Raw genomic sequence first — 17,236 nt, 5'->3', positions numbered from 1 at the left:
AAAACAGGGCACAGAGTGCATTACAGTGTCTGTGCTGTTTACATGCCAATATTTTATACATAGATTCTCATATGGTGTCAGCTGTCAGTTACTTCTGCAAATTAACTGCCAAAAATGGAGACGAACAGAATCACTTAGTGTGCTGGTAACCACGGGTTACCTTTCATATGCCTAAAGATAAAGCTGCAGTATGGAATCTTGGGAGAATAATTAGGCAGAACAAAACAGAAAGTTACCAATTGAAATAAAAAGGCATTCTACAATAGGAAATAACAACCAAGAGCGCTTATAAATAAGTAAAAGAGGTTATATCACAGAATGCCTCATAACTTTTAAGCAAAGTATTACAGTACAAACATTTTAAAGGCTTTATCAATGTTTAGGAAATACAGTACAAGTTTTTCAAATAGATTTAACCCTTTGAGCACTGAGTTTATTTTGATTTTTTTTTTTTTTTTTTTTTTTTTACTAATAAATACCTTTAAAAGTCATGTTGTGCAAAACAGTTAGAATGCATGCCAGGAATGCAGTCCGTGGCTTCTGTTTCTTCAGACGGTTTAAAAAAAAAAAAAAAAAAAGATAGCAACACTAATAAATATGTATAATTTAAACATGAACCTCTATTAATATAGATGTACTGTATAGCAAAACAAAACAAAACATACTTTGCTTTAAGAATAATGTTTCTGAATACTTTATAAATGCTATCTGTGGTATCTTTCATCATATAATTTACAATGTTTGGATGTTAAAAGAAAAACCGTTAGATCTAAAAAATGAAATATACACTATATATAGGTACAGTTTATACCTGGAGCTTATCAGGTACAAAACCCACTGTTGCTAAAAATGCTGAAGAAAAAGAAAATGGCATTAACCACAATCACATTTTCCATAAGAGATTTTGAAATCTATACAATATATACATTTATGTTTCAATGTGAAAATTATATTTTTAAATTTCAAGGTGTGAGCCACCTCTGCATAAATGGAGGTTCATATTAGTAATCGGAACTAAGCTGGTAAGGGTTTAAAAAAACCATATCCATACATTTTTACCAAATTAATGCAAAAGTGCTTCAAAGTACTCAGAGGGCTAAAGATTATAGGGTGAGAAATACCAGCACACTTAGGTCACATGAAAAAAGTGCACCAGAATTAGTTATAAATGCTTAATTAAACTGTCTGTTTATGCATGCAGCTTGATGCATCAGAGGGATGCACAGCAACTAAATCCAATTTACACAAAGTTCCAAACACTTACCACTGCATTTTAACCTTCATATTTTACCAGTAACAACAGCTGATTATGCACCTCTATTTAAACACTGTACAGTTATACAAAACAGTTCAGCCCAGAGCGACTCTGGAGTTAAAATAAGAACATGTGCCAAGAACTAAACAGTAGCTTTAAGGCGTCTTTGACAGTTTTCCTCAAAGCAAATTACAGTTATTTTAATCAAAAGCAAATGCTACTGCTTCTCTAACTCTGAAACATACAGAAGATGATCCTCTGGTGACTTCCCATGTGTTTTACTAAGATGAAGTTTAACAGCATGCTTGCTTGCAAAAGTCCTGTTACAAAGTTTGCACTGATAAGAAGTTCCGATATCTTCCTCTGGAGAGGACGTCACCAGTTTTTCAGATGGTGACTTTGCTTGTGCTATCTGATTGTTAATCTGTTCACTGGACAGTTTGGACAAGTCTCTTAACCTGAAACCCAGATGCGATTCAAGATGACTGATATAAGTTGAAGGAGTTCTGATCTGTGAAGCACAGTCATTACAAAAGAACACCGGGTGCCCAGTGTCCAAATTTTTAAGGAACTTAGTTCCCCCCGTCCTTCGGAGCTGGTATTTCACATTGGCTAGCCAGTGGCTAATTGTGGTCATTGAAAGTCCCGTAAACCTGGAAATGTGCATTCTTTCTTGAGGGCTCAAGTCTGACATGATGTATTTCCCCTCTGAAGTCTGCCGTAAACTAGCTGCAAACTGGGCCTGCAATATGAGCAAGTGCTGAGGGTTCCAGTTAGACTGACGTCCCTTCCTTTTCTGAGCTGGTGTACTCTCTTCTGGTTCCTCTATTGTGGTACCATCAATGTCAGATTTCTCAGATATGCTGGAAGGTGTGGAAGATTTTGATGTGTGACTTTCTGTCAGGTTCTTCAGCATATCAGATATATCTGACAAGGCATTCTCGCGTAGCGGCGAGTTTGACATGAATGACACGACTGCAGATGTCTTTGCTGTTGTCACTGTAGATGAAGAAGATGCAGAAGATGTCGATGTGGATGACAAAAGCGCTGAACCCAAAGAGCAGCTTTTGTCACTCTTGCCTTTCGTCAAATCTATGGGTTGGTCATTGTTGACATGATAAAAATAACGGTCTAAGTGGTCTGTTTTTTTGGACTGTAGAGGTGGGGTGGCCACTGCAGCCTTTTCCGCCAAACTGTTGCTCATTTTAAAAAGCATGCTCATTGGATCCAAAGCGGGCAAAGACGGCTTTGCTGCCTTCCCAAGGTGAATATTCATGACAGATTGCAGTGCACTTAATGGATTTACAAATGGCTGTTCAGGAGGATGATCAGTAATGATAGCTGTGCTGCTGCTCAAAGAACTTACGATGGACTTCACAGGCTCTTTCCCGTTTTCCACAGGTTCTACAGTTGGACTATCCTTGCAACCATCTCTCTGAGGGACTGGGCTGTTCTGCTGGCTTTTGAAGCCACCATCATTGGAGGACTCCATCTTAAGGGGTTCACTGACTTCACTACTGCATGGCGAAGGCGTTGCACGCTTCATTGGAGAAAGTTTTCCTTCTGGCTCTTTCATTTTTTCCTCCACTTTAGCCACCTTCTCGGTGACTTTCTTTACCAACTCTTCCATGGCATGGAAGTTTGTTTTTGGCACAGGTGAGGTCTGACTGCTTGGTGGAGACACCAAGGGTTGGTTTTTAGTTGGTGACACTAGGTCACTGTTTCCAAACATAGGTTTTAATGGTGTACTCTTCCCAGATGAACCCAATGACAGCTTCATCATATTAGGCAGCTGATAGGCAGCATGAATGCTGGGGTAGCCACCCCAGCTTGGCGTGCCATTCTGGGCTTTGTTTATAGCTGATGTAACTGTGTTTTCTAAAGACTTCAGTATATCTAATCCCCCCTTAGGGCTTTCTTCTAGGTCATTTTCAGTCAAGTAATGGTATTTTGAGGAGATATCATACTTCTCCTCATCTTCACTTGACTTTTCTTTGTCTTTCATTTTGTCATCAGCACTGCCTCTTTCTTTATCTACTTCTTTTTTTATTTCAACATTTAATTTAGGGGAAACACTAGAAGGTGTATTGGAAGGAGACGTAAAAGTGGTGGCAGCTAGTGGCACAGACTGGACTTTCTCATCTACTAAGGATGTTATTGTTGGTGTTGCTGGGGCTTCTATAATTGGCTTCCCTTTTTTCATGGCAGAGTTGGTGACTTTAATAAAATGTCCCGTCACCATCATGTGAGCCGTGAGTTCCTGCAGAGTGTCATGTGAACTTCCACACTCCATGCACTTCAGAATTTGAGACTTCCTTGCCTCAAAGTGCCAGGCATAGCTGGCCCCGTTCTGGTGACCATAGCGATTATTTGGCGTAATGTAAGGATTAGAATTCTTTTGAAGTGCATCGTTGGTATCCGAGATTGTTGCTTTTGGTGTCCCACCTGTGGAGTCTGGAGAACTTGGAAGTTCAAGCTCCAGTGATGCTTTCTTTCTAGTAGCTGGGATGATTTTTGCTGCTACAGGTGTAACAGGTTCCTTCAGAGGCACTTTTTGGTAGTGTTTTGTTTTGATCATATGAACACTCAAATCCTGAAGAGATTCAAATGAATGACCACAGTACATACACTTTAATACTTTCTGGGCATCTTCTTTCCCTTCCATTTCAAGCAAAGAACGTTTACGAGGTTTGGACCATCTTTTGGGGTTATTGTTATCAGTTTCATGGTTGTCATCTCGATAATGTCCCGTTTCATTCATGTGCACTGTTAATTCTACTAAAGTATCATAGGCAGCGCTGCAGTCTTTACAGCGGAATTTACTGGCTCCAGTAAATATAGAGCCATAAAGCTTACTGCTTTGTCTGTACAATTGAACTGTGCTAAAAAGACTCGGTTCAGGAAGAATTCTGCTCTGAGAAACTTGCTGCAGTGTTTTAGCCATAGCAGTCTGGTGCCAGTCAAAGCTGCCACTTCCACAACTGCTACTGCTGCTGCTGCTACTGCTGCTGCTACCATTGTTCTTTTCTGAAATCGGCTGGTGAAGGTTCAAATTGAGATTGGACCAGTAGGAATTGGAGAGGAAGTTATTATATACGGCTTTCATTTGTTCTAAACTATCAGATACAGTAGAGTCTTCCAGTGGTATTGAAACCTCCTTGCTCTCTTCCTCGTTTTTAATAGAGCTGCTCTCGAAGTCTGCCATGCGGTCACTTGTCTCACTGATATGTGACTCACTGTCCATTTCATGGCTAGAAAATTCAGCTGTTGGAGAGTTTTGGTAGCTTTGGCAGTTCTTACTGAAGTCTTTTTCTGGACATGCATACTTTGCTGAAGGCTCCCCATCAACTGCATTTTCATCAGGTTCCACATCTTCTTCCACCAGTGCTGCTGCTTTTAGTTCGTCTGAAACATAGGCTATTATGAAGACAAGAAAATACAAGTTAGTTTCTGCTGATCATACTTTTGCTTAAGTGTTTTAGCCAAAGGAGTGTACTTATTTGTAAAATTAAACAGTTAAAATTTAGTGTTTCTTCAGAGCAAGAAAAAAATCTGCTCTTCAAACATAATTTGCCACCTTATTCTTCTCAAGGGGCAACAGCTTGAAATTAAAACTAAATTTGAAATTAATGAAGCACATTCTGGAGGTGGCATTCATTTCTAAAGTAATAAATTACTTGTATCAACCTCAGAGACAGCAGTTCCTGTCTGTCAATTAATATGTCTTATGCTTCTCCTACCCCTAATGCATTTCTTAACAGACAGATTCACAATATAAATTAAGCAAGCATTTTTTGCTCATTACAGTTTTGAGACTCAATCTTTAATAAATACAGAGTACAACAAACATCAAAAATTTCTACAAAGTAAAAAAATCCCCAGTTACAATAATCAAAAAAAGAGATTTTTTTAAAGTTTTCATTACCGGTAGTATCATATTTTAGAGGAGAAGACGGTAAAAGCAGGTGACGCAACCTTTTGAAACAACTCACTGAGAGCAATTTGAGGATATTCATTACGGGTGTAACAAATGACCCATTCACATTTAAACATACCTTTCTCAATGAGAAAGCCCATGCAGAATTATGTTAGGAGCTAGTTCAAGAAAATTGGTATGCTGTACTCATTCTTGCTGTATAAATATATACCAGACCTTCCAGTGGACCTTACAAATGTCAAAGTGTTTGCTCTTTAGACTACTTTGTCAATATTTACTCAGCATAAGCTACACGGACACCCAGCAGGGATCCTGTCTTTTTTTCCCCCCTCAACTAATGCAACTGGTGATGTAAATCTAAGATACTCTTCCTGAATAGGATAGTTGGGAACTGACAGTAAACATTTGGGTTTTTTTTCTTCCATGGTGCTTCTGTGCACATATTCCACGTATACTAAGCCTACCTAAGTTTTTCCCGCAGGCAAGAAAACTATGGAAACATTAAGAGAAGGATCATTAACTGATCAAAATGATCTATTTCTATATAATGCATTAATTTACAGCTAAGCAGGAACGCAAAAATGGAATATGGCTGTTCTGTATTAAGTAGAATTTAAAATTTACTTGCAATCTCTCACAAATACAATTACAAACTGAAAAAAAACCCCAAATTTCCTGTAGAGTCTATGGTTGAAGACACTTGACTTTTGACCTTCTCTGCAACACATCCGGAATGTGTGGGTATCTTAAACACATTGAATAATCTTTAGCTTGCTTATTCAGGCAATAGTGCAGAGAAGATAATAGTTTACACCCCAAAAAGACCTACTTTAACCAACAGAGTGAAAAATGTAGAACAGTATAGTAGATATCACATATACAATATTGAACCTTGCAAACTTCTTTCAGGGAAAATACGTTCAAATGTTATCAGAAAACCACAAAAGAAAAAACAACTGTTACAAGTAACAATGAAATCAGGCTTTTAGTTTCACATGAAGTATTTCTTCATTCAGTTAGGCAATACAAAATATCCACTACTGTTCTTTCACATGGCTGAATGGTAGTGAATCTTCCTCCAAGCATGTAAAGTTATAATCTGATCTTCAGAATAGAAGTTAAACCTTTGAAAGCACAAACATATCACATAAGAGCAACACATAATAGTGATTAGATATTTTAGCTCAGATAATTTCAATGCAGAAAATTCATGCAGCAAGGGTCCTATTTTTAACATTTGGGAGAACATAGTTTGAAAGAATTATTTTAAAAACTTTATTACAAGATGTTTCAAAGATGCTGATACAAAGATCAGGCTTTAACAACAAGTATATGTACTCTAATGAAATAGAGCTGTGCTGTTTTGCTCTATTTTATGCTCTTTCAAAATATTTTGAAAAAATATTACTATTTTATGTATATTACAGTCATGTCGGCAATTTGTAGTAAGGATCAGTGCCTATCCTGCAAATACTTGCAATGAAACTACTACAAAAAATCTGACAAGGTGGATTTCATTCAATATTTTCACTCCCCTATGGATGGTACAGATTGTTTTTCATATTAATTACTTGTTCCATCATGTTTCTGAACTCTACAAAAAACTTTAGCAATGAGACCAAAGCAGTTCAAATTACTCTCTAGAGCTAAAAAATTTTAACTACTGATAATGTGTAAACAACTGGCTATCAACTACCTCTCAACCACACCATATCCTAGTGATATGAATACGGAAGGATGGAAGGGAAGAATGGCAGCACAAAACTGATGATTTGGAAGCAAATGTACCCCTTTTCCACCTTGTGGAAACAGTTTTTCTGTTACAACTCCCGTCCCTTTGCCTCTGTTGCGAAACTGAAGAATAATTCCCTTTTTCTGAGGTAAAGAAAATCCAAGGTATATTGCCACACTGCCTGCCTTCTAAAGATCTCACTCACACCTGTGGGCTGAGATAGCACACCAAAGCACTCTGTAAGCATACCTGTCTTTTGCTCTTTTTGTCCACTAAGTGCTAGTGTGAGCGTGGGCCACCTGATCCCACCACCAGAGCACATATCAAAGCCCTGGGTTCTGTCCCTGCACACCATGGAAAGTCCTCCCAGGGACCGGTGCTCACCAACACAAACAGGGGTCACAAAATCAAGCCCCTAATTAGTGTGGTTTTCTTTACATTTTTATTTCTCTTACTGCTGAAATCTTAGGAATTTTGTTTGAACTGAAACACTTGTCACTTTCACAGTTTTTTTAGAGACTGACTTTTACATCAGGGAAAACCTCCAGCATACGGCTCATTTAAATGTAAATCTATTTACCTTTCATGCTTTCTTTGCCCTTTTCACCAACTATCAAGCATATTTGCGTGTTAACCAGGAGCTGCCTCCTCTATAGCTGTTCTCCTTCCTAAGCTCAAGTTGCGAAGCCAACTTGTGACACCAGCCTTTGATCCAGAAATGTGGGAAATGAGGCACAAACGACAGTAGGGAATTTAACCCGGCAATCTGCAACTTCGATAAACTGACGGTTTGAACAACTCCTTCCACTCTTTCCCCTGCACCGAGGAGCGGAGGGATGAAACATGACATTATGCCCAACTTCCTCAACCAAAGATTTATGCAAGGGATGAAGATGCTGAAGGAAGTATCTTAGCCGAAGACTTAAAACACCGCTCTAAACTGGAGTTTAGGCCAGTAGCTTCTAGTTCCTTATTCCAAGGGCCAGTCACCTAATCACTTGCCTTCAGGGCACTGTAAGGCAACCCAACAAGTCCTGGACCAACCTGTGATGGCAGACTTGGGGCACACTCAAAGGTTTTGCAATACCGCTAAAGGTAGCTTTACGGTGGCTGACACGTTTCCTCCTCAGAAAACCCAATTAAATTTTTACCAGCATGTGGGACAGAAAAGGAGAGAGGGTTAAGGCCAAACTTCAGTCCCATGCTAGCAGGGAGTTCGGGACTCAGTGCAGGTACTCGTGGAAAGGAGCTCATCTGCAGCCAAGGGAATCTCCGATCCCTCCCTGCCCCACCAGATCTTGCTCAGGGCAGAGAGAGGATCTACGTTCCATCTGAGTACAGATGAAGGTAACAGCTTCACTGCAACAGAAGGAAGGACAAGGAGGCCTGATAGCACAGAAATGCCTTGTTTGGCTAAGTACCTACAGGGAGAGCAAAGAGACTATGAGAGCAGAGAATAAAATCAGAAGGTGATGGTAAAAAAATTTTTTCACCAAGCTTCACTGCCTGGTGGAGAGAGTATCTTTAAGAACCACGGTCTCCAGCCCATTGTTACTCAGCGATTTCCTTCTTATTTAAAAAAAAACAACCTCATACTTTGATACTTTTCAAGTGTAGAGTAAATGTTTGAAACAGCAGGACATTTGTAAAATTGTTCTTCAGTGCCTCGACAGCAAAGTCTGACGGAAAAAAAAAAAAACTTTAAAGGCAATTCTAATGGCAGAAGAAGTTAGTAAGAATGGAAATGAAAGAAATTAGGTGGCTCTGGGTTTTTTTGTTTTTCCAGAGTACAAGAAGAAAAACAATTACAGTTTTCGAAAAAGTTTTTAGTTTACATCTCACGGGGCACCATAACCCACAGGAAATTGCCTGCAAGTTGAGCGATGGTGTCACTGTGACATAATATTTGACAAATATAAATATATGGAAAGCAGTTCCCTGGTGTGGCCGTCGGTTTCTAGAGAAGATGGGGATATCAAAAGGATTCAGAAACCCATTGCAGGTACAGCCACAGAGAGGCCGAGAACAGACAGTTCCCTCATTAATATTTGCTATAATTATTAACTAAACTGCTAGGTAATAATGAAATTAACACATTTGATTTCAATACAAGCTGTGGTATAATGCAATTCATTTCCACACAAGAGGGAATTACCTTCATAACTGAGCTATGGATCATTTCTTTGCCAGTGGAAATAAATTGTGATCCATCACTGCCCCAAATGATCTACTTACTGTATATACACTAATAAACTCATATACCTGGCTCTGCACAGACACCAGAGATCTACTACGCAGAAGCAGAGAAATATCACCAGTCCACTACCTTTCTACAGGCAGAGGAAGTCCTAAGCGGCTAAACCCGCTGCGACTCTACTGATGTCCTGGGCCAAACTTGGGAATCTTCTGAGATGCCCACTGGCACAAAAGCTACTGGCTCAGACCCTGACTGCTAGAGGTCCCCTTCAGCAGAAAGAGGAAAAACATCGCATGGTTTTCATCCCTTCCATGGCAACATCCACCCAGTAACATGGTCAGACACACACCTCCTTGAGATCATTTGGAATACAAAACTTTATCATTAAAGGCGTATTTTACTGTTGTCCAAAAACCAATTAATTGCACAGTTCTTCCCCTATTTCCTGAAAAATGCATCTGAGACCATATATTTTGGCTCTGATCTATCCAAATATTTCATTTCGATACTTTTGAAATGTCTTGTTTTAATTATGTTTTTTTGCCAAGACTTTTTCCTTTTATTTTAATTAGCTTACTAGGGTATATTTAAACTAGTATATAAGCTCTTTGCTTGAAAAAGTACCAAAACATTCAAATACTCTTCTCACATGAAAAAACGCTTAACTACAAAAGTTTATCAAAACCACTCCATTCCTTGGAAATATTTTGGCTTCAACCAAATAGCTTTTCAGTAAAAAAAAAATACAACCAGCTTTATTATTTATTTATGCATGGTTTGAAATCATTGTGTAATACTAAGGGTCATTTCCCAAACCATCTGATTTTGAGTGCATCTTGAAAAATCTTCTCACCCCTTAAAAAACCTGAATGAACATCTATTTCACACTCGAAAAAAAAGAGAACAGCAGAACGGGATTGGGAGCAGGAACGCTCCCAATGCTTACAGGGTGAATATTATATTCCCAGTCAAAAAGAAAAAGGGAAAAAGGATCAGAACAGATCATGAAGTGGAGCCGTGAGTAGGATTCGGCCAGCAAATCTCTCTCTGCAGCCTGACCCCCCCCTGCTCCCCAAGCCGAAGCACAGTGCTGCGAGAGGGCTGCTCCTGCCACAGCCAGTGCTGCGGGCAGCGCAGAGCCTTTTCCTAAATAGCATTCCCATTCTGTTTTAAAGCAGACACCGGGCACCTGAGAAATAACCAGAATATTTTTTTTAAGATGTAAGTAATCGATGAAAACACCTCAGAGAGCCCCCAGTTTCGGTGGGACCAGTCAGAGTTAAGAGAGGGCTCAGTCTGAACACAAGTCTGGAGAAAGCCAACAGAGAAACTGCAGCACGGAGATGATTTGACTGTGCCAATGAACCTTACTCACAAAATTAATGAACAGAGGCAAGAGAAAACCAGCTCAGTGGATGGAGTCAATCAAAGACCTAATGCAAATGAAGGCATATAAAAGAGTTATATTAGTCTGTTAGAAAACTCCCACTCCGCAGGCCTTCCACTTACAGGAAGAAAGCAAACATTTCACCCACAACATGAGCTATTTCTATACCGAGACTGACTGATAATTCACATGTAACTGAAACTGTATTTGAGACTTCACTACTTGGCAGAGATGTTAGCATATTCCTCATTAGGCGATAGAAATGGGAGGTAGGAGTGGCTGCCCTGTTTACAAGAGTGGCAAATGACAACACTGTCTCTAAACAGGCATGGCAATACTGATTACCCAGCACCTTGACAGGGACATTATTCCTGTTAGAAAGGTCAAAGGTTCTGTTTCATAGAGGCAGGACTGTCTATTATGGGAGAGAAATGTTATTTCCAAGTGGAGAGGTCAGCACTTCTCTCGCACATCGGCTGAAGTCGCTGGTACCTCACACCAGAGTACAATTCTACTGCAAGACTGATGATTCTGCCCACTGGCAAGGTCAAGAATATTAATTTTGAACATGTTAATTGGATGTGATGTGCATGATTAATGCTTGTTTAGCTGGAATTTTTCTATGTTGATAAATCTGCAGCCTTTTCATGTCAATGATAGCGCAGTATTAAATTATTGGGAATCAGTGTGGATGGATGTGACAAAGCATGCCAATCTACTGGGTGGCTAACATTAGGCACTAGAAACTTTGAAGTGTACTTGTGTTCGTTCTTTCATGAAAATACTGCAGCTGTCTGCACAGAGAGCTCAGAAACAGGCCAGAGGAAGCTAGCCAGCTGCTCTGATCCAGCATCCGGGACTGGTATTACATTTGGAGCAACCTCAAAGAGCTCAAATCAACTCTAAGCGTTCAGAGTTGAGAATTACATGGACAAGAAAACACAGTGAAGAGTTGATAACAAGAAATAATTTTATACACCGTTAAGATGCGGGCCATCTCAGTGCAGAACAAAGCTAGTCTACAGCAGGCACCTTGTCCTCATCTCACTGTATTCCAAACTCCCCTGGTTTTAGTGTAGTTTAAAGAAGGGTACAGGATTCAGGTCTCATTCACTTTAGACTTTATGATGCCATATGAAAAGTATTGTACAGGCCCCCTACAAATGAAGAGAGAAAACGTTCCAAAAATTGTTACTAATGCTGATAAGGGAGGCATTAGTTTTTCTGAAACCAAATACTGTTTAGATGTTTGTTAAATGAGAGATTCCTATGCAAAGCTCACATTTATGTATTATCTCCTTCATTAAATACACACTTGATAAAACAGGATGCCATAATATTAAATGATGGCTTAGAAACAACTTAGTACTATTGGACAGCATCGACGAGTGTTTTATTCTTCACAGCAACCCTGTGGAAGAAACATTCTTATCCATAGTTTATAGCTGCAAACCTGGAAATCCAAAGAAGTTAAAAATTACTTGCCTAGTGCCAGACAAGACAAGTAAAGGAGCCTGTAACTCCTGTAGGTTCATATACATAATTCAGCTATTTACACAAAACACGAGAAGATGGCTTAAGTTTGTGTTTCTGTTCCTATGCTTCTTCACAGTGTGTTTGAGTACAATATATTTGTATAATTGAAAATAATTGCCAGTTTTCAGCTTAAACAATTATTAAGGATAAAATACCCAGTGAAATACCCATGGGTGCATCTGCTGTGCACAAGCCAGAGTCTGCGGTTACAAATCTTCTTTGAGCCAAGTTGCTGGGATCCAATAAATGCTGAATCTGCAGACTGCCAGCAAACTTCTTTTCACAATGGGGAAAATAGGAAAGGTTTTTGAAGTAAGGAGAAGTATTGTCACAACTCTCCTCCAAAGAGCTTTCTGCTCCCAGTGCAGAGCAGGACTTCAGGTAAGCTGTGAATGCCTGCTCTACCAGAACCATGCTGGAGATGTAACATGATGGATCATGCCTCTCTCCGCCGAAGCTGTGCTCGCCTTGATTTCTGCCCAGGGCCTAGACTCCCTGAATTCAACCTGCTGAGCAGGGTTCTTCTAAAATCTGCTCAAATTATCACCCGTGAAACATAACACCACTTCTTTCTAAGGTGGAGAACAGCACACAATCCTATCACACTGCAGTGTACTCGTCTATGGGTAGGGTTGTGTGAGGATCGGTCTGAGATTTGTCTCACTTGGAGAGTTCATCTGCCGCCTTCTACAAGAAGTTTTTGACAAGAAGGAATATGAAGTTTAAAAAACATTAAGTGAGACCCAAGGTCCAAGTTACTCCCATGTATAATGACAAAAAGTGTAGAGACTTTCTCACTTAAAACTTGCCTTCAGATGTCATTATTGTACAGTTAGAAGTGAACGACATGCTTATGAGAAACTTAACGGGACAGTTCAGAGACTTTGCCTGGTCAGGACAAACAGATTTTTATGGGTTTTGTCCTAAATTTGCAGTCACACACACAATACAACTGACTTCCAAAAGTACCACAGCTGTAGAGAAGCTGGGGAACAGTTCATGTCTCACTGTGTGTGCCCACAGTTGCTTACCAGAAGCAATGCAGAATCACGGTAATCAAGTGGAAGGGCTGAGAAACACTACGGACTCCCATGAGGACAAGAGGACCTTCCTTGCTATGGTATTCTGTGGAATCAATCTCCTCCCCCCTTTGCACTCCAGGGGAAGCAGAGATTTTAACAGTCCCTGTAAGCATAAGCCTGGAATGTCTGGCTGATCCTGCTGAAAAAGGAGAAAAAAAACCTTCTCGGCCTTCCCTATCACCACATAAACCACCTTTCACAAGCACCATCAGGACTAGGTCAAGTAGGCAAATGAGTAACAGGGACTGCGAGCACCCGTTGGGAATTCCCAACTGCTGCTCGGCCTGAGTCAGTTGAGGGTCTTGGTGTTCCCGCATCGTCAACATTCATGTAGCACCCTCCTCTTCCTCCCCTCCTCACCCCTCCCCATCCCTGGGGAAGGGATGCCCTTCCTGCAGGTACACTGAAGTTACAAATGAACGTCATGTGCGGGAGCGTAAAGCTCCTCACTGTCCATCGGGAGGTTACGGGTCCGCTAACCAGCCACGGAGGAGGGGGAACCGCCACCAGGGATTCAAGAGCCAGGCACAAACTGTTGAAGTAAACAGTTCACAAGTAGCCCCATAGTCTGAAAACATTCACATAAACTTAACAAATACAATTAGTATGTGCATTAGTAACAGAAGAAAGCCACCTACATTTGCTGTATAAATTATTCATCATGAATAAATGGAATCCACTCTAAGTAAGACAAAACTGGTTTTCTGTTGGTTTCCAAGACAGTTGCTTGGTGTGAAGCGGTACAGACTTGTTAGCTTCCACTCCATGCAAGCACATACTACAGTGGGAAATAAATGTTCATAAGCAGAGAAAACAGATTCATGTTATGCTTCGACCCCAATTTTGATTTGGGAGGTAAATTGGTTTTTGGGCTCTCTAGAATTTCTCCAAGCACAGAATTACCATTTCCTCAAATAGACAAAAATATTTACCAGAATCCTCAAAAGATAAATATATTTCTTTGCTGGTTGTTTGTGGTTTTTTTTTTTAAATAAAAGTCACTATCAACATCCTGGTAAGACGAAGCCAAATTCTCTATATGAATTGGTACTAAAACACACAGCAACACAATCTCTGCTTGATATCAGCATTTGGGTGGCATCTTTTAATCACTGAAAAGCACACAGGGCATTCAACAAACTAATACAAGATTCACAGCCAACTCCAGGATAAGCAGGCATGAGCATAAAAGTTCTCAATATGGCTCTAATAGCTCTTAATTATTATAATCCTTCACTGAGCAAACAGATGTTGTAAGGGAACTTTAGTTTCTTCAAATGCAGTAATCAAACCATTCTGCTTCTGCCCTGCCTCTTTTCAGTAAATGCTTTGTATAGTGGAGTGGAAATAGCAAATGTAGTGACAAAATGACCATTTAATTGTCACAGAAATCTGTTTCTGAACAAAACTGATGTTGTGATTTCTCTTTATCCACATTTCTGTCTTCTGATTATGGTTTAGCATTTTTTTAGACTAAGAAGAAAAAAAAATATCTTACACCTTACTTTCTGTAATCTTCCCACATCTCTGGTTGCTCCTAATCTGTTCACATCTTACAAGTTTTACAGGAACCAGAACACTGGCTTTGTATTTGTGTTTAACTATACTAATTTCAACACACATCTCTGGAGCTGCAGCCTTCGTTGTGAAGTTTTTAAAAAGCAAGTTTTCACCAAAAATGCTTCAATGTATTACAGTGAGTCATTCTACTTGGAGATTTATTCGTAAATGATCATGACTACTTAAGACATTCAAAATGTACCAGAAGGGCTTCAACCTGATCCTTCATTTTTCTTGCAAACTTGAAATTCCCATTGAAGTCCTTTATACAGTAGTTTCAATGGCTATTTTGGTTGCAGTGCCTCCTTACAATAAACTCCATACAACTGTATGAATGGTATAGTAGAAATCCAAATGATTTCAATCACAATTTCAGCTATTGTGAATTTGTACTTATAATGAAGTTTCTCCATGAAAAAAAGGAGTTCACTGTGGGCCAACAAAGCTTTGTGTCCTTTCACAGTTTTTATTCAGCCCTCATTTAAGAAAAACAACTATTGACTGCAATATGAATCTTAGGACCTGGAGAAAGCAGAGATTCTAAGGATTACCTCTATGAGATGTCCCCAACTTGTTTTGTATGTATAGCAAAAAAACCCACTGAATATTCATTTCACTCCTTTGCTAACTATACTAATATACACTTTTGTAAATGAGTCTCTATCTAGCACTAGCTATTGAACCAAAGGGTATTTGAATAGGTGGGGTTTGCTGTAATACCACGCTAAGATTACATGCTGGAAACAAATGGTTCACTGATTCCTGAATAGGAAATTTGCTGGAAAACCCTGAGAACTAGAAGATGAGGGGCAAGCGATTAAAATGTTGCTCCAAAGCCACCAACCAAACTCTTGTCATTTTTAAAAGATGTTCCTGTGGCACAATATGAATAGTTTATAGCCACGATTGTGAACATTCAATGTCATATAAGAAAAGACACTTGTCAAGAGCCTTTCCCTTACAAGCACCCTCATGATGACCTGTGTTAATGAAGTTAATTGAATTTAAGATCAATAATGGTTAATTATTGCAATTTGACATTCTGAGATAAATGGCTTTAAGACAGAGAAATGTGTGTGTATGTGAATTCTCTCCAAAGAAGGTGAACACATTACAGCCTAAGAGGGATCACACAGTCCTTCCATTGATCCTGGTACAATCTGATCGACCTAATCCTCTGATGAATGTGGGCTTTTCACAGCTACAAGTAAATGTTCTACAAGACTACTCTAACCCTTGTCACTGACCAAATCTATATGAGCTGTACACTAGAAATCTATTGAGATAGATTAAAGAACTGCTGTAGAAACAAGAGATGCTTCAATAAAGATGAAGGTTTATTATATTGACTATTAACGTTACATGCAGTATGTAATTATGAATGCTTATGGATCATAAGAGTTTAATTTTGGTCAGTTAGATGTAAATGAGCATAACTGAACAATAGTATTAAATTAAAAAAATACCAGATTAAAAAAATCCAACAACCCTGTTGAATTTGATGACTTACATGTGAATGTTCAATAAGAAAGTGATTTTAAAATCATCCTTGAAATGTGCAAGAACATGCTCACAGACAGGTATTTATTTCATAAAGTCACTCATCAACCTACTTCATTTAAGGTTTTTTAAGTTTACTTTCAGAATAGTTCCTCAACAGGAAGACATTTTTTCAAACGTGTTAGTAATGATATTCTTACATGCATACTGAACAAGTTAAATGACCACTTACAAGATTTATAATGACAAAGTAAATGTCAAGGAAAAAGTATTACTGATTGCAGAGCACTGACAATAAAAAGCCGCTGAAGAGTTCTGTCAAAATGTAAGATTATGCAAAAACACTATTGAGAACACTGCTAATCATCTGCTCTTGTCAATTACTTGAAGGGTATCTGACAGCATATTTACATTAAACACATTTCAGTAGCAAAATTCTTAATGCTGTATCAGAATATTTTCATTATCATTAGAAATCCTTTAAAAAGTCCTTCTGCAGCACAGCATTATAGCAGCAATGATGTAGTATTTATCTCCGTATCAGGTAGGGGTATCTATTTCATGTTATTATAGCTACATAACATTTGAAATAATATAACCAAAGACTAAATATACATGTAAGATGGCAATCTCCATGTTCCCGTACCCAGCGTAGGTATTTTCAAGTAACAGCTTTGTGTAAGTCTCAAAGTAAGTGCAAATGGATGATCTGTCTTTGTCTGGCCATTCTTTTAGCCTTTTACTCCTTGTGTGACTGTATTTTATTATGGCAAAAGACATTATCAAGCAGACATTTTTTCTAAATCTTTGATTGTAACTTGCAATTCAGCTGCTTTATGAGGAGTCACAATAACTACCAATACCTTTCACCCGCAGTAGAAACTTATTTTAGTTATGTCTATCTTATACTTTATGGAACCCTTCCTCCAAAACAGAGAAATAAATGAAATGTAATGAAAATGAAATGTTGATCCTTTCCATGCTTCAGCAGGCATTACTAAAAAAGCATACATAACCCTGTTGGATGTGTAAAACAGTAAGCATGCATAA

At 39.0% G+C, this 17,236-nt stretch overlaps 1 protein-coding gene across 1 annotated transcript in view; it reads right to left on the bottom strand.

Annotated features, from left to right (window-relative positions):
* Window positions 1–409: 409 nt before the first annotated feature.
* The window catches only part of TSHZ3 (teashirt zinc finger homeobox 3), a 64,385-nt gene continuing 47,558 nt past the window's right edge, over window positions 410–17,236 (bottom strand). Inside the window, exon 2 of the mRNA XM_075040118.1 lies at window positions 410–4,672. Within this exon, the coding sequence (XP_074896219.1) occupies window positions 1,473–4,672 (3,200 nt within the window). The 3' untranslated portion in view covers window positions 410–1,472. The remainder of the gene's footprint in view (window positions 4,673–17,236) is intronic.

This window comes from Buteo buteo, chromosome 11 (assembly GCF_964188355.1).
Source record: "Buteo buteo chromosome 11, bButBut1.hap1.1, whole genome shotgun sequence".
NCBI classification, from domain to species: Eukaryota; Metazoa; Chordata; class Aves; order Accipitriformes; family Accipitridae; genus Buteo; species Buteo buteo.
Note: the sequence above shows the minus strand (reverse complement) of the source record. Positions and strands in the feature narration are given on the sequence as shown.